Below are 24,491 nucleotides of genomic sequence, written 5' to 3'. Positions count from 1 at the left end.
GCTACAGCCATAATGATGTTAGCTTACACCACATACTTTTATAACTGATCTTTTATATTTCTAGAAACAATAGTTTTCTTCAGTTGACTTTTATCATATTTGCCACCATGGACATAGATAAATGTTCAACAGTGTGTAAGACATGAATATATGATATGGGCTGTTAGTAATATACCATGCGAACATAAGTAGGAAGAACAATACTGGCTAAGTCTACTTACACTTCTGACACCTGTCCCAGGCAAAGTGATGTGTGTTTCGCCCCATCCATGACTATCTCCATTTCTTCCCCACACAGCAGGACCATGAATACCTGATCTTCTTACAAAGACTTGAAGTTTACCAGATTTCTCTCCAGACACAAAGCGTTTAAATGATAAGCAGAGGTCTCCAGAATATGAAAGGTGTCCTAGTGGAAGGACCAGACGTGCCACTTTCCCAGACGTCCCCTTTGGTTCCATGACTGTTAAATATCTTCCCCCTAAATAGAGCGATGATAATCGTGACATATAGTGATCATTCAAGATGAGAAGTATATTAGAGCTGTCTAATAAAATTACTTAACTACAGTATATAGGTTTCATTGTATTCTAATATGCACGATATGGCAGAATTAGGAAATGTTCACTATGGCTGCTGGGAATGGACAGATAAATCCCTCTGCAATATGAAAGCAACTTAAGAGGGAGAAAAATACCTACAGGTCGCTCATTTTCATCGGAATGCAAATGAAGTCAGTGACTTACGCTAGCTCTCCCATTAACAATGCACTAGTCTTTATTAACTATATTAACTCCGTTGTTATCAGTAAATGAAGTTTTCCGCTGCAAATATAATGATATGGAAATGGGAACTTGTCATAAATTATTTCCTTTTAATATGATTACTATATAATTTATGAGGTGGCAGTACATAATACAAATTTAGAGAGGAAATGGCAGGGGACACCTCTAAATGTCTTTATAACCCATAATTTGATTTCTGAACTTTAGGTTAAAAACCGCTGTTCTGTAACTGTCACGTATGAGGCGCTAACAATAGATCTACACCGCACAGGCACCATGAGACCTGCATAATAACAGCTTAACTATGCTCAGCATCTGTCACCAGAATTGAGTTTCTCTATGGTTTAGCTCACATCATATAATACACAAACATATGTAAGACCATCAGAGGGTATATTCTACTAGTATGCAACCAGGTATTTGTCTTTAGTCTGTGTTCAAAACCTGGATCAGACCTCAAACCCTGCTCCTGATTAGGGAATGTGCGAACCTAATCACATAAACATTCACAATCATGAATACATTACAAAATCTACTATATTCTTTCTTAACAAACATTATATTCTATTTTTACGTCATATAACAGTAAGGCTAAAGTGTCAAGGTAATTTAACAAAAAAAAAAAATCACTGCATATATACCATGTCTTTTTAAAATATAGATGTACATGACATCACATCTAAAAAGTAGCTTATACCTCAGATTAGGATTGAGAGCCTACATACTATTCTTCGTTAAGGCTGGGACAAAATGCACCATCTAGGGTTAAGTGAAGTCATCCGAGCCTGACGATTTCAGTTGGCCCAGCCATCATTGTAATGTGTATTGGGCTACCTGACTCTGCCCTGACAGGGGCGAACATATCATTGGTGCAACCTGTGCGGCTGCACAAGGGCCCAAGAGGTAAGGGGCCCATTTCTATCTCCAAAGCAGGTAGAATTGTGCATTATAATTAGCTATTGGACAGGAAAGGACCCAATCACTGTTCTTGCACAGGGATCCTCTTCCGCCTGTGTCCACCAGTACCTGATAGATAATATCAGGGTAGATAGGAATCAGACATTTTTAATTTGACCGCCTGATCCAGGTGTTGTTAGGTAAAGTAAGTTGAAGCCAGAGATATCCGGTAGTGGTTTACCCTCTTTTCCCCATACAAAACTCATGAAAACTTTCCCGAGCTGAGCGTGCACATGTATATAAGAGTTAAGGGAAGTGACCAGGAGCAGATACTAATTAGGATAGGAAATAAGTTAATTGTGGACATTAAAATAGTAAAATTAGGTAATCTTGCCAGTAATCGTGATGGAATATGCTGAGAAAGCTGACTGATGGAGCTTTCTAGTGTTCAAGTGACATGGTAAACACATAGTGAGCAGGGGCATAATGATCGCGGTCGCAGGGGTTGCCATTGCAACCGGGCTTGGCAGGTTAGGGGCCCGGCGCCCACCCTGCCGATCAGCAGCCGGCTCCTCTCAGTGAGAGAGCAGCTGCTCTGTTCTGTGGCAGACCATGCGGCCGCTATATGGCCCGTGAGTCAGGGGGGCCCGGTGTCAGCGGCATCGGGCCCATCTCGCCCATCATGGCACCCAGTAATGATGAAACATCGAGCGGTATGCTCTGCTCCATGCTTCATCATTCTCCCCCTGTGCCTGCACTTGATGTCTCAGCGCAGTGACATCATTCCTGTGCGACTGCTGTGCTGAGAGCACAGAGTGAAAAGCGCAGGACGGGAGGACGCTCTGACCAGAGCAGTGGGGGAACAAGGTGAGGTGAGGACTTTTGTTTTTTTTAATCAGTGAGTACACAGTGGCCAGAGGCCTATGGGGCTGCATTATATATGGAGGCTTATGGGGCTGCATTATATATGGAGGCTTATGGGGCTGCATTATACATGGAGGTCTATGGGGCTGTATTATACATGGAGGTCTATGGGGCTCCATTATACATGGAGGTCTATGAGGCTGCATTATACATGGAGGTCTATGGGGCTGTATTATACATGGAGGTCTATGGGGCTGCATTAAACATGGGGGTCTATGGGGCTCCATTATACATGGAGGTCTATTGGGCTGCATAATACAACATGAAGGACATAAGGATACATGGACTATAGGAGTACATTATGCATGGACAAGCATGGGACTGCATAATACAAAATGAAGGACACCTTATACATGACTATAGGGGTGCAATATACATGGACTATAGGGGTCCATTATACATGGAGGTCTCTGGGGTTGTATAATGCAATATGAAGGACACCTTATACATGACTATAGGAGTGCATTATACATGGAGGTCTCTGGGGTTGCATAATGCGATATGAAGGACATCTTATACATGGACTATAGGGGTGCATTATACATTTGAGAACTATGGGGCTGCATGATACAATATAAAAGTCTATGGGGCTGCATTATAATATATGGAGGACTATGGGGGCTATCTTATACATAGACTACTGGGTGCTGAGGGAAAGCTGTATAGCAGAGCATGGGGAAGCTGGCTGCCAAGGACAAGATTGATATCAGAATATAGGAAAGCTGGGTGCTGACAGAAAGAGGGGTTTCAGATAATGGGAAACCTGGGTGCTGAGGGAAAGAGCCAAGTGTCAGCGTCATTATCCTGTACCCCAAGTGTCTGTGTACGTGGAGGGGGGGGGGCAGGTCTAAACTTTGCACCGGGGCCCATCAAACTCTAGTTACGCCACTGATAGTGAGAAAATGTAAAACATCTTACCTGAGTCGTCTTTGACCAGTTCCCAATGTAAATCATTCTCTTTATCTCTTATCCAGCCGCACAAACCATCGTCAAAGTTACAGCTGTGCACCAAAACTCCTGAAAAGTAGCATGGTTATTGTGTTATTTTTAAGTCAATGCAAGGTAAATGGCAGTGGTTAAAAGAAGAGGTAAGGAGGGTTATCTAGGTAACACATGATGTAAATACAGTGCCTACAAGTAGTATTCAACCCCCTGCAGATTTAGCAGGTTTGATAAGATGCAAATAAGTTAGAGCCTGCAAACTTCAAACAAGAGCAGGATTTATTAACAGATGCATTAATCTTACAAACCAACAAGTTATGTTGCTCAGTTAAATTTTAATACATTTTCAACATAAAAGTGTGGGTCAATTATTATTCAACCCCTAGGTTTAAAATTTTGTGGAATAACCCTTGTTTGCAATTACAGCTAATAATCGTCTTTTATAAGACCTGATCAGGCCGGCACAGGTCTCTGGAGTTATCTTGGCCCACTCCTCCATGCAGATCTTCTCCAAGTTATCTAGGTTATTTGGGTGTCTCATGTGGACTTTAATCTTGAGCTCCTTCCACAAGTTTTCAATTGGGTTAAGGTCAGGAGACTGACTAGGCCACTGCAACACCTTGATTTTTTCCCTCTTGAACCAGGCCTTGGTTTTCTTGGCTGTGTGCTTTGGGTCGTTGTCTTGTTGGAAGATGAAATGACGACCCATCTTAAGATCCTTGATGGAGGAGCGGAGGTTCTTGGCCAAAATCTCCAGGTAGGCCGTGCTATCCATCTTCCCATGGATGCGGACCAGATGGCCAGGCCCCTTGGCTGAGACACAGCCCCACAGCATGATGCTGCCACCACCATGCTTGACTGTAGGGATGGTATTCTTGGGGTCGTATGCAGTGCCATCCAGTCTCCAAACGTCACGTGTGTGGTTGGCACCAAAGATCTCGATCTTGGTCTCATCAGACCAGAGAACCTTGAACCAGTCTGTCTCAGAGTCCTCCAAGTGATCATGAGCAAACTGTAGACGAGCCTTGACATGACGCTTTGAAAGTAAAGGTACCTTACGGGCTCGTCTGGAATGGAGACCATTGCGGTGGAGTACGTTACTTATGGTATTGACTGAAACCAATGTCCCCACAGCCATGAGATCTTCCCGGAGCCCCTTCCTTGTTGTCCTTGGGTTAGCCTTGACTCTTCGGACAAGCCTGGCCTCGGCATGGGTGGAAACTTTCAAAGGCTGTCCAGGCTGTGGAAGGCTAACAGTAGTTCCATAAGCCTTCCACTTCCGGATGATGCTCCCAACAGTGGAGACAGGTAGGCCCAACTCCTTGGAAAGGGTTTTGTACCCCTTGCCAGCCTTGTGACCCTCCACGATCTTGTCTCTGATGGCCTTGGAATGCTCCTTTGTCTTTCCCATGTTGACCAAGTATGAGGGCTGTTCACAAGTTTGGGGAGGGTCTTAATTAGTCAGAAAATGCTGGAAAAAGAGATAATTAATCCAAACATGTGAAGCTCATTGTTCTTTGTGCCTGAAATACTTCTTAATACTTTAGGGAAACCAAACAGAATTCTGGTGGTTTGAGGGGTTGAATAATAAATGACCCTCTGAATAAACTTTTCACAATTTAAAAAAAAAAAAAAAAAGAAATAACATTCTTTTTTGCTGCAGTGCATTTCACACTTCCAGGCTGATCTACAGTCCAAATGTCACAATGCCAAGTTAATTCCGAATGTGTAAACCTGCTGAATCTGCAGGGGGTTGAATACTACTTGTAGGCACTGTATATTACTATGCTCAGTGCTTCCTGGATTCTCGCCCAAGGCATCCTGACATTACAGGCCAACTTGACAAATGGCAACCTCAGAACTTCTTTGTGTGGCCTGGGATAAAGCCATAAAGTAAGGGGCAACTTCCAGCTTATGACTAAAAATAATTGAAATGCCATGATTAAAGGGAACCTGTCACCAGGTCAAAAGTGGACAGCTTTTACTCTTATTTTACACCCGCTGATCACATGACTAGCATGCTTTTTGTTTCAGTGAAATGTGCTGTACGGTTTCAGATATATTGGTCTCTTAGCTTAGTCCTCTTAGGCGGGCTTTGCACGTTGCAACATCGGTAACAATGTGTTACCGATGCTGCAGCGATAGTCCCGCCCCCGTCGCACGTTCGATATATAGTGAAAGCTGCCGTAGCGATTATTATCGCTACGGCAGCTTTACACGCACATACCTGCCGTGCGACGTCCCTCTGGCCGGCGACCCGCCTCCTTCCTTAGGGGGCGGGTCGTGCGGCGTCACAGTGACGTCACACGGCAGGCGGCCAATTGAAGTGGAGGGGCGGAGATGAGCAGGATGTAAACATCCCGCCCACCTCCGTCCTTCTCATTGCAGCCGGGAGGCAGGTAAGGTGATGTTCCTCGCTCCTGCGGCTTCACACACAGCGATGTGTGCTGCCGCAGGAGCGAGGAACTACATCGTACCTGTCGCTCCCCCGGCATTATGGAAATGTCGGAGGCTGCAGCGATGATACGATGATGACGATTTTGCGCTCGTTCATCGTATCATCTAGGATTTACACACTACGACATCGCAAGTGACTCCGGATGTGCGTCACTTTCGATTTGACCCCACCGACATCGCACCTGCGATGTCGTAGTGTGCAAAGCCCGCCTTAGTGCTAATTTTCCAGGACGCCACATGACAGCACGGTAGGAGTTGCTCCTTTGACCTTTACAGGGACAGGAAACGCAAGAGTTTAAAAGCCCCTCCCCATCCCCCTTTCCTCAGTGTTTTTCCTGTCCCTGTACAGGACGGACGCAAGTCTTACCGTCGGAGGTATGGGGTCCAGGCGGATCGGGGGGGCTTGCTCTCTCCTTCCTGCCAGTCAAGCAGCCCCTGGCCGACACTTCTGTTGCAGAGGTCCCTCAGCCGACCGGTGGAGCGAGATCTCCCGGTATCCATGCCGCTTCCCTCAGGTGAGGGCTCTCGGCAGACCGCTGTTGCTGCCGGCCATGGGGCACTTCCGGGTCTGCGCAGGCCTTGCGTTCCAGCATGACTCGCACGCTGACGCATGCGCCGTGCGGAGATCACCGCATTTCCGGGTTCGGAACTTGGCGGTAACCTGGGAGGCAGCAGGTGTTCCGGAACAGAGCACTGAAGGCGGGAATGGACCCTGACGTCGCAGAACCAGGTAATAAATCCGGGGTACCGGGGGACGGCTCTGTATTCTCTGTATTCCACCTGTCATGGAGGATACTTCAATAAACAAGAGAACATATTGATTGTTCCAGTGTATATATACATGAAAACCTACAGAAAAAGCACATATGGAGTGTTCTCTGAATACACGTATTTTTCCATATTGCTTATATACATGTTGATATGATTCAGTACCCACATGTTTAAGTAATTTCTCTTAGGCACTAGCCTATCTTATTGTGGTGCACTCCATCTCAGCTCCACCTGACAGGGGTTGCACATAGTGCTTTATACATTTCTAAAATTGCTTTGGTGTGATTATATCCACTAGCCTAGCTTGAATACAGTATATGAAGAACTCTTTCTACAGCTTCAGCATCTACTGTTGGAATTGTCATTGTATGCACATGGTCACATGTATACCGAATTTATCCTTTTAAAATAGCTTTTCTAATTTAGTGAGGAGTATCTACCAGATTCTCTAGAGATCTATTTAGGGAAAAATTGAGCCTATAGGATTAAATATTCATGCTCCTTATTTCCTACACACCTACGGCTTTATATGACCTTTTGACTACATGGACTAATTCGGTTTCATCATTCCATGAGTATACCTAACATTACTTGCATTGATTGTAACTGTATTTGCATACACTTTGATTACAAGTCCGGGGTGACCATTGGGGGTTATTCTGTATCATCATTGTTCTGCATCCTCCTCCCCTCTCCCCCCTTTTTTCATAATCTTTGTATTTTAATCTTTTCTACATATTTGATTCAATAATAAATATTATTGTTTATATAACCTGTGTTTCAGTGTTTTTTCTGTAGGTTTTCCTGTCATGGAGGATGCAGAGCAGGCTCATGATACACCCCAGAGAATGTGTTAGCTACGCCCCTTTGGTGAAAACCATAAAAATAGGAATTACTACTTACCGGTAATGATGTTTCCAGGAGCCAACATGACAGCACGGTAGGAGTTGCTCCTTTGACCTTTACAGGGACAGGAAACGCAAGAGTTTAAAAGCCCCTCCCCATCCCCCTTTCCTCAGTGATTTTTCAAGTACCACACCAGGATGGGAGATAACACCATTTTAGTAATGCAGAACGTACAACACACGGTACATAATCAGACGGGAGGGAAATAAGCGTGCTGTCATGTTGGCTCCTGGAAACATCATTACCGGTAAGTAGTAATTCCTATTTTCCAGGACGCCACATGACAGCACGGTAGGAGAATGCCAAAGTAATCCCTATGAGGGGGGGACCACAGCCTGTAAAGCCCTTCTACTGAACAACATGTGCTGATCGTTGAGAAGGCCCAGTGTATAATGCGCACAAAACGTGTGGGGACCCAACCACGCTGTCGTACGACAAATCAGTTCCAAGGAACCCCCCCGCCCTCTCCGCCCAAGAAGTGGACAGAGCCCTGGCGGAGTGGGCCCTAATGCGAGTTGAGAGGTCCCGACCCGCGGACTGGCAAATAGCTGAAATAGCGGACTTAGCCCACCGAGACAGAGGTGTCTTAGACTCAGGCTTCCCTCGGTTCTTGCCCGCAAATTGCACCAAGAGGGCAGAATCTACGCGCCAGCTCTGGGCAGTCCCCAAAATGCCAGAATCGCACGTCCGACGACCAAAATGCGGTGATCTCCGCACGGCGCATGCGTCAGCGTGCGAGTCATGCTGGAACGCAAGGCCTGCGCAGACCCGGAAGTGCCCCATGGCCGGCAGCAACAGCGGTCTGCCGAGAGCCCTCACCTGAGGGAAGCGGCATGGATACCGGGAGATCTCGCTCCACCGGTCGGCTGAGGGACCTCTGCAACAGAAGTGTCGGCCAGGGGCTGCTTGACTGGCAGGAAGGAGAGAGCAAGCCCCCCCGATCCGCCTGGACCCCATACCTCCGACGGTAAGACTTGCGTCCGTCCTGTACAGGGACAGGAAAAACACTGAGGAAAGGGGGATGGGGAGGGGCTTTTAAACTCTTGCGTTTCCTGTCCCTGTAAAGGTCAAAGGAGCAACTCCTACCGTGCTGTCATGTTGGCTCCTGGAAACATCATTACCGGTAAGTAGTAATTCCTATTTTTATGGTTTTCACCAAAGGGGCGTAGCTAACACATTCTCTGGGGTGTATGAGCACTGTTCCCTTGTTAAAGAACAAAATTAAGTATCACTAAATAAAAAGGCTCAGATCTCTGTAGCCGTATGGCGGATTTGAAACAACCAAAATTCATAAAACTCAGGACCAGACTATAAGAGCAAAAACTGGACACTTGACCTGATAATAGGTCATAATTAAATGTCTTTCAAAACTAGGTTGTAAGCACATTTTCGACCTTAAAGAGGCCACTGACATTAGCTTATACTGCTGCTGTATACAGTTACTGCAACAATGTTTAGGTAGACAGTATGGGGCATTGTAATATCCACATGAATGTTACTATCCAAGGATTTCTGCACAAAATATTTCTATCAATCTCCATATTACAAATTCTCATCCTAGTGCTATATCTTCCCAAGTAAATAAGATACATGTGCCTGGCAGAAACCTGATTGTGCAGCCCAGGTCATTTTCTTCCATTGCTCCATGGCCCCGCTCGGATGCTGATGTACACATTGCGGGTGCTTTCAACAGTGGATAAGAGTCCAGCATAAGGAATGTGAACATACAGTAGCCTCATGCTCAGCAAACTGCACTGCACTGTGCTATGACAGCTTTCTATGACAGTCAGCGGTAATTTTTCAGGAATTTGTAGAACAGGTTCTCTTCTGTGGGATCAAAATAACAGGCTAGTCTACCCTCCCTGCCTATGTGCCTCAATGAGCCTATGAAGGACCACTTTTGTGAGGTACTACCAGTTGCATACTGAGAACATCTTACAGGATCATCCCTATAGTAAATGTGCTGTCCCAGCAATCTAGCCATCACAATTTGGCCCTTGTGAAAGTTCCAGAGTTCCTTTTTCTGCTTTCAAGACTTCAACCTCAAAAACTGACTGTTCATCACTTCCTCAAGCCCATGGAAAGATTCCCAGGGAATACAGTGATTGGGGTGCCGGCCTATTTTGCCAACCGATGGCCCTTTAATTTTTGTCAGACTGCCAGCACGCCACGCGCACACAGCACTCATTAATGAACGCTGCAGCCTATGCAATGCATGATTAGGCACTGACAGAATAATTCACAGAATAATTATGTTTTAATGGCTAATCCTCCAAATATACAGGAAAAGTATACATTAAATAATGAAAAGCCAAGGTACATAACATCTATCTCCAAGAATGTGGTTAGTAAAACAAGGATGTCCAGTCATTTCTGTAGTCGTGCTTCTGGTTATTTACTTGCGTATTTATCTGAATTGGACACTAATATGGAAGTACCGGATACAAACATAACTGGATTAGGCACAGTAAGATGATGAACAATATCTTCACATTACTATATATTATTACCTGGATCATCATTTTCTTCATATTCATCAGCACTCAGCCCCCTCTCAACATCAAATTGGTCAACGATATTATTTTGATGGTGTGGAACTGTAATATAAAGAGAGAGGTTCCTGTAATTCTGTGCTAAATGGGACAAATTAAAAAGAAAACAAAAAATAAAGCTGGGATAGTGGTTTATCCATAATGATCTTATTATGTATGACGTCATTGCACACAACGAAGATAATAGAGGTTATGGAAATTTTATTCTGCGTTTATTGCTTTTTTTCATGGTTGTTTTCACAAAAACTTTATGCATTAACACCTTATGGTAACACAATAGTGATAGTCTAGCAGTACAATGTTCAGTACCCAAAATCATGAGTGAACACTATGATGGTCGAGTGCTTGTTACTAGTGATGGGCAATCCCCCTGATGATCAGGAGCCTCGCCCGATCGTTTTGTAAAGATCGGGATCGAGATAACACAATCTTGCGTCCGACCACCGATCTTGGGCTTTACAGTTATGGGATGGGGCGGGGGGGGCTGTAAAATAAAGAATATAGTTAATAATGAACATTGTCATTATACTTACAGGTCCCGCGATGCGTCCTCCAGACTCTGCCTCCCTGCCGCTTCTGCTTGATCATTGCTGTGCCGCCAGTAACCAGCACTGACTTACAGGACCTTCAATGGCGTCATAGCCATGTGACTAGTCTGGTGTGAATGTTGTACAGACATTTTTTGACAAAGAACACAGACGGAGAAAAAACGCTCACTACTGCAGAGACAAGCCTGTATAGGTCCTCCAGGTAAATCCGATGGACAGCACGGATCACGGCAGCAAGCCGCATGGACAATAGAAGAAGGTAATGGAAAAGATCCAGATGAACGCCAACGGATAAATAAAAATTCTTCTTTATTTCTTAGATTAAAAAATATCCATGTTACAGATAATGACACAAGCTTGTACACACTAGTAGATGGCGGATAATTGCCATACGATGCGTTTCGGCGGGACGCCTTCTTCAGGTCAACATTGGAGTTCAGCTGGATCTTTTCCATTACCTTGTTCTATTGTACAGACATTGGCTTACAGACTGGTCACATGACTATGACGTCATCGAAGGTCCTTTTAACTGAACTTTGTCATTGTGTGAGTGTTGCATCACGGCGCACAATCTCCCCACAGGAGCGGGTCAGGTCAAAATACAGCGGGAGCCCACACATTTTTTTTTAATTATTTCTTTAAATAATTAAAAAAAATTAATGGGCTTCCCTGTATTTTGATTGCCAGCCAAGGTAAAGACAGGCAAGATGGGGTTAGCAGCCTGTAGCCGTCCGCTTTATCTGTGCTGAGAATCAAAAATATCGTGGAGCGCTATGTCATTTTTTTAATGATTTACTTTTATACAACTATATATTGTGTGTGTATATATATATATAAATATATATATATATATATATGATCTGGCAAAAATTAAGATACCACTGCAAAATTGTCAGTTTTTCAGATTTTTCTCTTTATAGGTATATTTTTGAGTAAAACTGTAAATTGTTGTTTTATTCTGTAAACTACTGACAACATGTCTCCGAATTTCCAAGCAATAAATTTTGTATTTATTTTCTGTAAATAGTAGTTTATAGAATAAAACAACAATTTACAGTTTACTCAAAAATATACCTATAAAGAGTAAAATCTGAAAAACTGACTATTTTCCAGTGGTCTCATATATATATATATATATATATATATATATATATATATATATATATATATATATATATATATATATATATATATGTATATATATATATATATATATATATATATATATATATGTATATATATATATATATATGTATATATATATATATACACACACAATATATAGTTGTATAAAAAGAGATCATTAAAAAAAAATGACATAGCGCTCCGCGGTAATTTTGATTCTCAGCGCAGATAAATCGGACCACTGCGGGCTGCTACCTCCATCTACCTGGCTTTACCTTGGCTGGAAATCAAAATACAGGGATGCCCATTAATTTTTTTTTTAATTATTTAAAATAATATTTTAAAAAAATATGCGTGGGCTCCCGCTGTATTTTGATCGCCAGTCAGGTAAAGCCAAGCAGCTGGGGGCTGGGATTCTCTGCAGCCCGCAGCTGCCCCTGGAAATGGCGTAATGTTTCTTAGCGCCATTTCCAGGCACTTTACCCAGCTTATTCAGTGGCCCTGGTGGCGCTGGCACGCTGGGTAATAAAGGGGTTACTACCAGTTTTGTAATCTCAGATGGTACTAAGCCCGAAATTCATGGTATCTCGCCAAATTAGACATGGCCACCATGAGTTTCTAGTAAACAGTAAAAAAAAAGACAACACAGAAACATTTTTTTCATTAGAAATAAAACAAAAAAACATTTAGAGACATCTTTATTAAAAAATAATCCTTAGTCCGACGTAATCCACATGGACAGCAATGTCAACTCTGCTTCATTACTCTGTACCTACACAGTCTATACAAAGTGAGAAGCAGAGAGCATTGTTAGCTATGCTACATCGCTCTGTACAGAGCTAGAAACAGGCTGACACTGAGGGTATGACTCATGCAGTCTCGCATTGGCATCACCCTGCACGGCTTGACACTCTCCGGACAGGAGCGCTTCAGCTGCATGGAAATATATGCAGCTGACCTGCTCCTGTGGGGGGATTGTGTGCCGTGATGTGACACTCGCACAGTTAAGGGTACTTTACAAACAACGATATCGCTAACGATATATTGTCGGGGTCATGGTGTTCGTGATACACATCCGGCGCCGTTAGCGATATCGTTGTGTGTGACTAGAAGGAGCGATGATGAATGATCGCAAAAACGTCAAAAATCATTGATCGTTGACACGTCGCTCCTTATCATAATGTCGTTGGTGGTTCATACCGCTGGTTGTTCGTCGTTCCTGCGGCATCACACATCGCTATCTGTGACACGACAGGAACGACGAATATCTCCTTACCTGCGTCCACCGGCAATGAGGAAGGAGGGAGGTGGGCGGCATATTCCAGTCGCTCATCTCCGCCCCTCCTCTGCTATTGGGCGGCCACTGTTACGTCGCTGTGACGCCGAACGCACCTCCTCCTTAAAGGAGAGATTGTTCGGTGTCTCCAGCGACGTCGCTAAGCAGGTATGTGCGTGTGATGCTGCCATAGCAATATTGTTCGCTACGGCAGCGATCAGCCCCATGACGAAACAGCGACGTGGGCGGGTGTTATCGCGCACGACATCGCTAGCTATCGCTAGCGATGTCGCAGCGTGTAAAGCACCTTTTACAGTCAAAGTTCAGTTAAAAGGACCGTCGATGATGTCATAGTCATGTGAATAGTCTGTAAGCCAATGTCTGTACAACATTTACTATAGACTGGTCACATGGCTATGACGTCATTGAAGGTCCTGTAAGTCAGTGTTGGTTACTGGCGGCACAGCAATGAGCGTACTCGGATGCAGAAGTAGCCGGGAGATTGAGTCTGCAGGACGCGTCGTGGGACCTGAAAGTATGATCATAGTGTTTTTTTAATAATGTGTATTTTTTCCAGCCCCTGGACCCGATCTGTACCCGATCTTTAACACGAGCGTCCCAGGAAAGCTTGTGATCAGGATTGTGTACACGATCACTATGTGATCGGTACCATCCACAATCTTTACAGGTCCGGATCGCCCATCACTACTCGTTACTCAAGTCGAGTAGATCAGATGCTTGGACGGGCTCGAATCGAGTCATAAATATAATGAAAGTCAATGATAGGCCAGTTCGGCTCTCCGCCTACATACAGCCAGCCATAAACAGAGCATTTCCGAGGGAGGGAGGGCATGTTTATTATTTTGGACTCACTATATCCGAAAACATTATTTTAAGGGTGTGAATTAGCCAAAGGGGATGGGTCTTATGGAGGATGATCGTGCTACTGCTAGTAATTTTACAAATAAAGGATAATGGCGAGGAGGATATGGATGATCTCCTGGGACACATAGTTTTCTTTATACAGTATTTTTCATTGCAATGTGAGACAAAATAGGATCAATGGAAAAATGAATTGCTGGGATAGTTTTTGACTTCTTGGGAATTTCCATAATATATATTCAATATATCATCCCTCATATACACCTCTGCTTGTGTGAGATGATCCTCATATAGCAATGTAACATATATTCGCTCACAGATACATATTTCCTTAAGGCCGACTTTAGAATACCTTCAAAAATAACAAATTTGAGAAAAGAAATATAGAAAAAAGAAAAAATAACAAGTTATGACCGCTACAGGGGTAGCTAAATATAAAAACTTTTTCCACTAATGAGATTTTTATATCTGACAACTAATCTATAAAGACATAATGTTCTTACTATTCCGCTAACAACAGCAGGGAATGTGAGAACATTTTACAAAGTTGTTACTAGAGTCTTGTAAGAAGCTGAACTATCTAAACAATTTCGATTGCGTTGTGCTCCGTGTTACTTAATCTTAGACCTCTTATTTCACTATACATAGCACTAATCCTGTATGAGAAGACTTCTCATTCCACGGACGCTGTGTGAAAGAATTCGAAGATCAGACATTCTAGACATGTTCCACTTAATATGAGAGGTCTGCATGTGACCGCCATGTCGCATGTCTCACCTGCAGGTGCAAAGACTAACAGGCGTTTGGGGACAGAAAACAAGGGAATCCTATAGTATAGTATGCATTCACACCAATCCTCATTACAAAGTTTACTCTAAAAAATAGCAGCAATTAATCCTAGTGAAAGAATGTGTCCTGTTACATAATGAGCGCAGGAATGTCACAGCAACTTGTACCTTCTGTGAGTAAACACAGGTGGAAAGGTGACAGGTCTTGTTCAACCATTCCCACAATACAACCAAATATGACGTTTGTTACTGGAAACGAACAAGCAGAAAAGGATTAACATATCCAAAGCCAGTATATTGGACACACCATATTCTCCAGCAAATGGCCAAGTGCAGGGAAATATTTATCAAGAATGGTATTTCATAAGTAAGTCTAGAAGATGTGCCTCATGAGAAGTTTGGGGCATTTTTGGGCTGTCCGTATGGCACTAAATGAAATCTATAGCAGCTATGGTAGTGTAGAATTCAGATACCATGTACGCCAGTTTTCATAGGCTCCACTCACTTTTACAAAAGTGATGGTCTAAAGGATAAAAATATGCAACATGTTAGCACAAGTTTTACGCCATAAAATGTAAAGGTGATTTTACACTAACAAGTGATCTGGAACGAGAGTTCCTACCAAAGGAAGTTTCCCGATTATTGGCCTGGCAACACAGCTTGCTTACAAATCATCGTTCTTGGCATCATATCATCCTGTGTATAAGGGGGATGTATTGCCGAGAACAATGATAGTTTATAACCTTGATTTTTCTCTGGTCTTCATGATGAGGTGGGGTGGCATCCTCTTCAAACCTCTCCATGAATCTGGAGCATCTGACAAGTGGGGTGTGCCTCTGTGCACTATGCCAGAAATCTTACTCCAGCTTGTCATGAAGTTGGCGTCAAGCCCCTGCTGTGCCCAATCCTGCCCATTTTCTCAGAGCTGGGAAAAACTGGCTTGAAAATGACAAAAAACACAAATTGTTTGCGAAACTCATAGTTGGGCTAAAATTTAACAACTTTTCAAAACAATTTATAGCAGAAGTCTGGAAAAATTGCTTTGAATTGGGACCCTATTAGCACAACATGATCATATTAATGATCGTTCTGTGGGCATTGAAGTGCCATTGTCCTCTCCAAACAGGTTAGTAAACATCCATGGTAAATGTAGCATAACTGCTGACTTCCAGTACATCCAGTATATTACCTTCAGTATATAGTACACATGACATGAGAGATTTAGAAGTTGCAAAAATCAGAATATGAGTAGTTTCTGTTGAAAAAAACCCCCTTACTGGCCTTGTGATCTGGAACATAGTGTACACGAAGACTAATTCTACTAATCTCCAGATATTGCCAATATCAAGAAAAGAGATTGCACAATTATTACTGAGTACACAAATACATAGCAAGTTATTTGGAAATACCAAGCAATCAGCGTCTTTCAACCTCCTATGATCAGATTTCTAAGATGATCGTCTACATAACAAGCTTTGTGCTGCATATAAAGTTTTTATGAGAGCATAATTGCGCCTATGATCACCTATGCCGCATTGTACTTACAAAATGTTTATTTCCTTTTCACCATGGAAACAATTCCTAAGAAATAAGGATTTGTCTGAAAGAGGTCTAAAAATGCAGATCTCTGAAACAATCCTTCATGTCGCTGGTAAATCTGGTGACATGACATGAAGAACAAATGTGGGAACAAAGAATTACTCATTCTACCAGCGTGAAATATTGCAGTCCTAGACAAGGAATCAATGTTCCTGTCTGCTGTCCAAATACCAAACACATTGATTTAGATCAGCCTTGAACCTATAACAGGAAAACATGAAATTGTAGATAACTCTGCCCTTGAAGGCTCACAGAACTGCGGCATATTAAAATTTAGCACCCAACTGGTGTTTTATTTTACTCCGCATGTGTAACATATGTCACTCTCCATAGTATCAGGTAAATAGACTCTTTCAGCTAGAATGTATCAATGCAGAAGACTAGAAGGACCAAGTCAAGGACGTAGTATTTTTCAACTGTTAAAGGGACTGCCAACCAAGTTTACATTGATGATCTATGCTAATAATAGCCAATGAATGTCTGATCAGCTGGGGTCTGACACCCCAGCAATCAGCTGTTCTTGGTGTTGGCAGCGGCAGTATGAAGCCGGAAATGCTTAGTTCTGGAGCTGCCTCATCAATTGATAGCTGCTGCGGCCGAGCATTGCACATCCACCTCTTATTCAAATCAATAGGAGGCAGATGTGCAGTAAGGACCTGGTATACATCTAGCATTATGTCCCCTGAAGAGTCGATGTGGACGAAACGCGTCGGGACACCAACAGGGTCAGCTTAGGGGTCCAACTCTGCAATTTAGATGTGGACCGTCCTTGTTAGGACGGGAGTTTGGGGCGGCAGGTAACTTTGTTATTTTTTGGTCTCCTGGCTGGATAGGGAGAGTGAATGCTGGACTAGCATACTGAACCCAGGAATCTGAAGGAGAGACTGCCTGCCCCTCTTTTTGGAAGGACTTGGTGAGACAATTCCTTTTTATATGCCTTAACATATGTTAATAATTATGGTATCTGACCATTGTCAGTATCAGGTGTTAACTGACAACATTTTCTGTTAGGTATATTTATTTTTTATGCTTAGTTTTTCTATCAAACTGGACCATTGTCCGTTGACCTGGGCATAATCACTTTTTGTTTTGTTTATTGTGTTGGTTTGTTAATTTGTTTTGACCTAGTGGCCACCACCATGTTTATCTACATGCAGCATGATTTGCCTATAAGCTACCTGGGCACTCATGTTACACATACATGGTGAGGGCTTTGTGAGCTGATATTATATGAATTAGAGGAACTGGTGTTCTTCTTTTTAGATTAATTATAATAAAGGATTAATTTTAATGCTATTATACACACTGTTATTGGGATTGCTGTATTATATCAAATCAATAGGAGGCAGATGTGCAGTACCGGGAGGCATCCGGTATCAGTGGACATGGCAGCTCCGGAAAAGAGCATTTCTGGCTGCCTGCTGCCGGTGGCGGCACTGGGAACAGCTGATTGGCAGGGGTGCCTGGTGTCGGACCCTGGCCGATCAGATATTGATTACCTATCCTAAAGGTCCAGTCACACTAAGCAACTTACCAGCGATCCCAACAACGATAGGGATCGCTGGTAAGTTGCTAGGAGGTTGCTGGTGAGATGTCACACTGCGACGCTCCAGCGATCCCACCAGCAACCTGACCTGGCAGGGATCGCTGGAGCGTGGCTACACGAGTTGCTGGTGAGCTCACCAGCAACCAGTGACCAGCCCCCAGTCTCCTAGTTACAGCACACATCAGGTTAATTAACCCGATGTGTGCTGCAGCTAAATGTGCAGAGAGCAGGGAGCAGCGCACAATGCTTAGCGCTGGCTCCTTGCTCTCCTAGTTACAGCACACATCGGGTTAATTGCCTGATGTGTGCTGCAGCTAAATGTGCACAGAGCAGGAGCCGGCAGCACAGGCAGTGAGAGCGGAGGAGGCTGGTATCAAAGGTAAATATCGGGTAACCAAGGACAGGGCTTCTTGGTTACCCGATGTTTACATTAGTTACCAGCCTCAGCAGAAGCTGGCTCCCTGCTCACTGCACATTAGTTGTTGCTGTCTCGCTGTCACACACAGCGATCTGTGCTTCACAGCAGGACAGCAACAACTAAAAAATGGCCCAGGACATTCAGCAACAACCAACGACCTCACAGCAGGGGCCAGGTTGTTGCTGGATGTCACACACAGCAACATCGCTAGCAACGTCACAAAAGTTGTTCGTTACCAGCGATGTTGCTAGCGATGTTGCTTAGTGTGACGGGGCCTTTAGGATAGGCCATCAATGTAAAAGTAGTGGACAACCTCTTTAAGGCTGTGTCCGCACTTTGCGTTTTTACCTGCGTTTCCGCAGCGTTTTGAACTGCAGCGTTTTCATGCCAAAATGCATGCGTTTTGATTTTCAAGCAAAGTCTATGGGAAATGGGGATTTCTTGTGCGCACTTTGCAGTTCAAAACTCTGCGTTTAATTTGCATAATTTTGGGCAAAAACTCAGCCTTTAAAGAAGCAGCATGTCAGTTGTTTTTGCCATTTGTGCTGCATTTTGCTAACATTGAAGTCAATGGGAAGTTGCAAAAAGCAAGCAACATCAAAATTCCTGCGTTTTACATGCTTTTTAGCTGCAGAAAAGATGCGTTTTGGACTACCTAAACGCATGCGTTTATGACATTAAAATAATGGAATGATATGTCCCTTTACACACACACACACACACACACACACACACACACATAGTCCGACAATTAAATGATTGAAAAATGTATTGATATTTTAGCCATATATAGTATAAAACCGCTATAATTATATTAAATATATCTATTTTCGTTATGATTTAAAAAATTATATTTGTTTTCTTTTTTCCCTTTTTTCATAGTGTTTGTATGTTAAAACTTTATTTAGTAGTGTCTTTGTAATCAAAACTCATCTTACTTTAAGTAATGGAAAAGCATGTAAAAAGCGCTAAAAATGCGGCTAAAACGCGGTAAAAACGCACGTGTATTTATAGCGATTTTGTGGTCAAAAGCAACTTTGGCAAGAGCAATTTCTGCCAGAGGATGCGTTTAGAACTGCAACTACCTCGACGCAAAGTGCAATAGTTTGGATCCTTCATGATAACCCATTAGTCTATTCCCGGGTATGCAATTCACTCCGGAAACATAACAGCCTCTTCTGTAAAGATCGCAGTCTACAAGTGGCTATACATAGATATCCACCAGCTCAGAGAGGAATGTAAAAATACACTGCTAAGTCAGGTGTGATTGTGTATTTTACAGCAAATGCCAAGTATTTACTACAAACTGTTTTCTTAAGACATTTTAATGTGATAGTTAAATTGGGGATATGAATGGAAAAGGAAAAAAAAACATCCCAGCAAAGAACAAGCCATTTTTTCTTAACCCTTTCAGGTATTTTTTTTGTTTTTTCTTCCTCCTATTTTTCCAAGAGCCATACCTCTTTTTTTATTTTTCAGTTCCCATAGCTGTATGTGGGCATTTTTTTTAGAGAACAAGTTGTACTTTTGAATGGCACCATTATTCATTTTATAAAGTGGGAAAAAAAATTCAAAGCTCGTTGAAATTGTAAAAAAAAGTGCAATTCCGTAATTGTTTTTGGATTTTTTTTATTTACCATGTTCACTAAGGCAAAACAGACCTGGCAAAATGATTCTCCAGTTGAATATGATTACATAGATACCGAAAGTGTAGGGTTTTTTTTTATTTAAAAGGTGAAAATAAAATTCGGAAATAAGTAAAAAAAAAAAAAAGTTCTGTGTGTCGCCATTTTCGAAGACCCGTATTGCTTTCAATTTTCGGCTCTGGGGCTGTGGGAGGCCTTTTTTGTTTGCATGCTGAACTGACGTTTTTACTGATACTATTTTGTGGCACATAAAATGTTTTGATGGCCTCTGATTGTGTTTTCTTGCAATATTGCAGTGGCCAAAAAACCCCCCGAAATTCTGTTGTTTCAATTTTTTCTCTCGATACATTGTTTACCTATCAGATTCATTTACTTTATATTTTGATACATCGGATTTTTACGAGTGCAGCGATATCAAGTATGTGTATTTTCTTTAATTTTAAGTGTTTTATTTTTACTGGGACAAAAGGGGGGTGATTTGAACTTTTGAGGTTTTTTTAATATTTTTTTTACTGTATTTACTAGTCTCCTTAAGGGAGACTTGAAGCTGTGTTCTTCTGATTGCTTGTGCTACACAGAGCTGTGCAGAAGCTGGCTTTCAAAGAAGACTCGTCATGACAAGCACAGGGTGCTTAGTAGACCCCCTCCTGTCATGCCAGCCCAAGACAACCCATCGGCACTTGATGGAAAGATAGTGACATCACATATGATGTAAATGTATGTCATGTGTCGTGGAGGGATTTTATTTACATAAATCCGTGTATATGTGTATGCAGTGTAGCATACTCACCTATCGTCACCTTCTCCGGGATCCAGCATCGCTCTGTTCCTCTTCTCAGTGACTTCACCGCTCTTCAGACTCTCCAGATCACTATGTGTGAGAAGTAAATCTCTTTTACAATGTAACTTATAGAGCCGCGTTCGGATGCTCCATAAGCTTACATAGTAAAAGTTACTACTGGGTCATGCAGAACAGTGTGACCCAGAAACTCTGAATATTGGTGGTGTCACTCAGAAGAGGAGCGGAGTGATGGTAGGGGAGTATTATAATACACCAACACTATACTACATACACAATATACACAGGCTTATGGGAAAAAAGTTCCCAGGAGGGCTTCTTTAAGAAATAAATGATTTTGTAGAGAATAAAATCAGAATTAACTCTTAGGCGGGCTTTGCACGTTGCGACATCGGTAACAATGTTTTACCGATGCTGCAGCGATAGTCCCGCCCCCGTCGCACGTGCAATATCTTGTGAAAGCTGCAGTAGCGATTATTATCGCTACGGCAGCTTCACACGCACATACCTGCCGTGCGACGTCCCTCTGGCCGGCGACCCGCCTCCTTCCTTAGGGGGGCGGGTCGTGCGGCGTCACAGCGACGTCACACGGCAGGCGGCCAATTGAAGCGGAGGGGCGGAGATGAGCAGGATGTAAACATCCCGCCCACCTCCGTCCTTCTCATTGCAGCCGGCGGCAGGTAAGGTGATGTTCCTCGCTCCTGCGGCTTCACACACAGCGATGTGTGATGCCGCTGGAGCAAGGAATAACATCGTACCAGTCGCACCATCGGCATTATGGAAATGTCGGAGGCTGCAGCGATGATACGATAACAACGCTTTTGCGCTCGTTCATCGTATCAAAAAGGTTTTACACGTTGCAACATCGTCTGCGACGCCGGATGTGCGTCACTTTCGATTTAACCCCATCGACATCGCACGTGCAATGTCGCAACGTGCAAAGCCGCCCTTATTTTCTGTAATGCTAAGCTATATATTGCCATTGCAGATTATTTGACTTAAAAAATTGTAAATATAACAATCTTTAGGCAGGGATGATGCTAAGAGGAACTTATAATAACCCTAAATTTATATCATTGACTCCCCACTAGATTTTACAATGCAGCTCAAAAAACTAACATTGGTCCCTATTCACACTAGCTCTAGTTTTGTGTTTTGTATGTTTATTGAGAATACAAGAGAGCACAAAGGACATTCATTTTTGAATTTGTTCTTTTTTAATCTAGTTGGGGGGGGGTGTTTGGGGGGGGTGCATGTTTTTTGATTTGTGTCAAATTCTGTACAAATTTTGCAAAATTTTAGCCGACCAGCTCCAAAAAGGTGCAAAATAGGTAAAAGACTTAAAGTAAAGAGCATATTTGATCTTGAGCAAAATCCAGGAACTACATTTTGAAAAATTTGGTGCAAACAGGATCAGAGAATATCACAAGACAAAAAAAGAAAAGTGACGTAGAAAAATTATTCATATGAAGAATAGGTTCAAAGCTTCCAAACAAACCTATGCAATCATGTAGCATACATACAGTTGTTGGCTAGGTCCGATTTAGCCAAAGGGCTGCACGGTAGAGACATTGCTCCTTGACCATTAAGTCCAATGGAAGCCAATCAACCTAAGTAGATGCTCAATTGGTATAGAGTACTGGAGAGGAGAAGTGGGGTTAATGCAGCGCTGTCGCCAAAAAGGAGGAAAATTGTTGATTCAATAAATAAAAGTGTTTTATTTCATAGGTCAACGCGTTTCAGGGATCGAGTCCCCTTCTTCAGGACCAAAAAAGGAAAAATCAACAATTTTTGGTCCTGAAAAAGGGGACTCGATCTCTGAAACAAGTTGACCTATGAAATAAAACACTTTTATTTATTGAATTTTCCTCCTTTTTGGCTACAGTGCGGCAATAACCAAACTTCTCCTCTCCAGCACGGAAAATCCTTCAATGTGAGGCTGCGGCAGCCGCTATTATCTTAATGCATGCGTAGGGGTTGTGACTTTCACAACCCAATAAGGTGAGTGTAATCTTTTGCACACTGAATTTTTAATATCTGGTAAGACCCTATTTGAGCTATTTGTCCTCAGCTTTTACAATAAGTATAGAGGGCACACTTTCTTACAGCGTCCTTAAGGAGAACCTGTCAGCAGGATTTTGTAATGTAACGTAAAGACATAGCTGTAATACTACATACATTGATACCTTTGGTGAAAAAAAATCCTGTTTTTCACAAGAATTCAAATAAGAAGCAGGTAACTGAAAAGCAGTCCACTGTTATTTTAAGACCGAAGGCAGGCGGAAGGGCCGGGGAATCACAAACAGGGAGAAGACCCAGTGTACAGTCCAGCCCCTGTGCACCAAAATCTAATTAGCAGAAAACTTCAAATGGTGATTAAAGAAGAACCACAAAGCAGATTTCTTCACCAAAGGTATTAATGTAATCGGTATAACAGCACCTTACTGCAATAACTTTACTTTATAAAATTGTGCTGACAGGTGTTCTTCAACAGTTCTGTAAAAGCATCTACCACTTACCTAAATTAGGGAAAACTGTGCAGTTTAAAGACCTATTGTAAGTAGATTTTGAAAGTTAGCCGTACAGCTTAGATAGCTGTCGGCAAGCCCCCTCTATAGCCATGCCAGCTTCACTGTGTTGCCAATAGGCAGAATGGTGTACGGCACTGGTACACACTTTTGGTAGTGACTTAATTCCATGACAGGAGTGTTCTAATCTTCTTTCTTCAGGAGTGCTCCTGAAGATTGACAGGGCGGACATGTGGCAAAGCTGTGTAGTCTACCATGTTGCTTGCAGAGGCAGCTTTACACGTGAGAAGCACTGGGGAACTGATCCAGTCAGCTTCTAAACCATAGCGCCTGCTCCTTGCCTAGGTAAGTGGCCAGTCTGAGACTGCTTGGTGGCTGGTAACCTAGGCAACAAGCCTAAGGCGGGCTTTGCACACTACGACATCGCAGGCCGATGCTGCGATGCCGAGTGCGATAGTGCCCGCCCCCGTCGCAGCAGCGATATGTGGTGATAGCTGGCGTAGCGAAAGTTATCGCTACGCCAGCTTCACACACACACTCACCTGCCGTGCGACGTCCCTGTGGCCGGCGACCCGCCTCCTTGTTAAGGGGGCGGGTCGTGCGGCGTCACTGCGACGTCACACGGCAGGCGGCCAATCAGAGCGGAGGGGCGGAGATGAGCAGGATGTAAACATCCTGCCCACCTCCTTCCTTCCGCATATCCTACGGAAGCCGCAGTGAGGCCGGTAGGAGACGTTCCTCGCTCCTGCGACTTCACACACAGCGATGTGTGCTGCCGCAGGAGCGAGGAACAACATCGGACCATTGCGTCAGCGTAATTATGAATTACGCCGACGCTATACCGATGATACGATTACGACGCTTTTGCGCTCGTTAATCGTATCATCCAGCCTTTACACACTGCGATGTCGCATGCGATGCCGGAAGTGCGTCATTTTCAATTTGACCCCACCGACATCGCACCTGCGATGTCGCAGTGTGCAAAGTGCCCCTTACACTATACAATTCAAAATCCCTCCGCTCTTGAGAACAGAGAGGAGTTTTCATAAGAGGTAACGTTGCTTGTTTTTACAAGCAATTTGCAATTTTAAGAACAAAAGGA

The 24,491-nt window shown here is 43.2% G+C and overlaps 1 protein-coding gene across 5 annotated transcripts in view; it reads right to left on the bottom strand.

The window, feature by feature from the left end:
- Positions 1-24,491, bottom strand: part of NPNT (nephronectin) — a 138,506-nt gene that overhangs the window by 10,620 nt on the left and 103,395 nt on the right. For all 5 annotated transcript variants that reach the window (XM_075350403.1, XM_075350429.1, XM_075350420.1 and 2 more), the window contains 3 exons: positions 10,193-10,279; positions 3,525-3,623; positions 222-481 (listed from right to left, as the gene is read on the bottom strand). In XM_075350403.1, coding sequence (XP_075206518.1) covers positions 222-481; positions 3,525-3,623; positions 10,193-10,279 — 446 coding nt within the window. The remainder of the gene's footprint in view (positions 1-221; positions 482-3,524; positions 3,624-10,192; positions 10,280-24,491) is intronic.

This window comes from Anomaloglossus baeobatrachus, chromosome 1 (genome assembly GCF_048569485.1).
Source record: "Anomaloglossus baeobatrachus isolate aAnoBae1 chromosome 1, aAnoBae1.hap1, whole genome shotgun sequence".
Taxonomy (NCBI): Eukaryota; Metazoa; Chordata; class Amphibia; order Anura; family Aromobatidae; genus Anomaloglossus; species Anomaloglossus baeobatrachus.
This window is presented reverse-complemented; position numbering and strand designations above follow the sequence as displayed.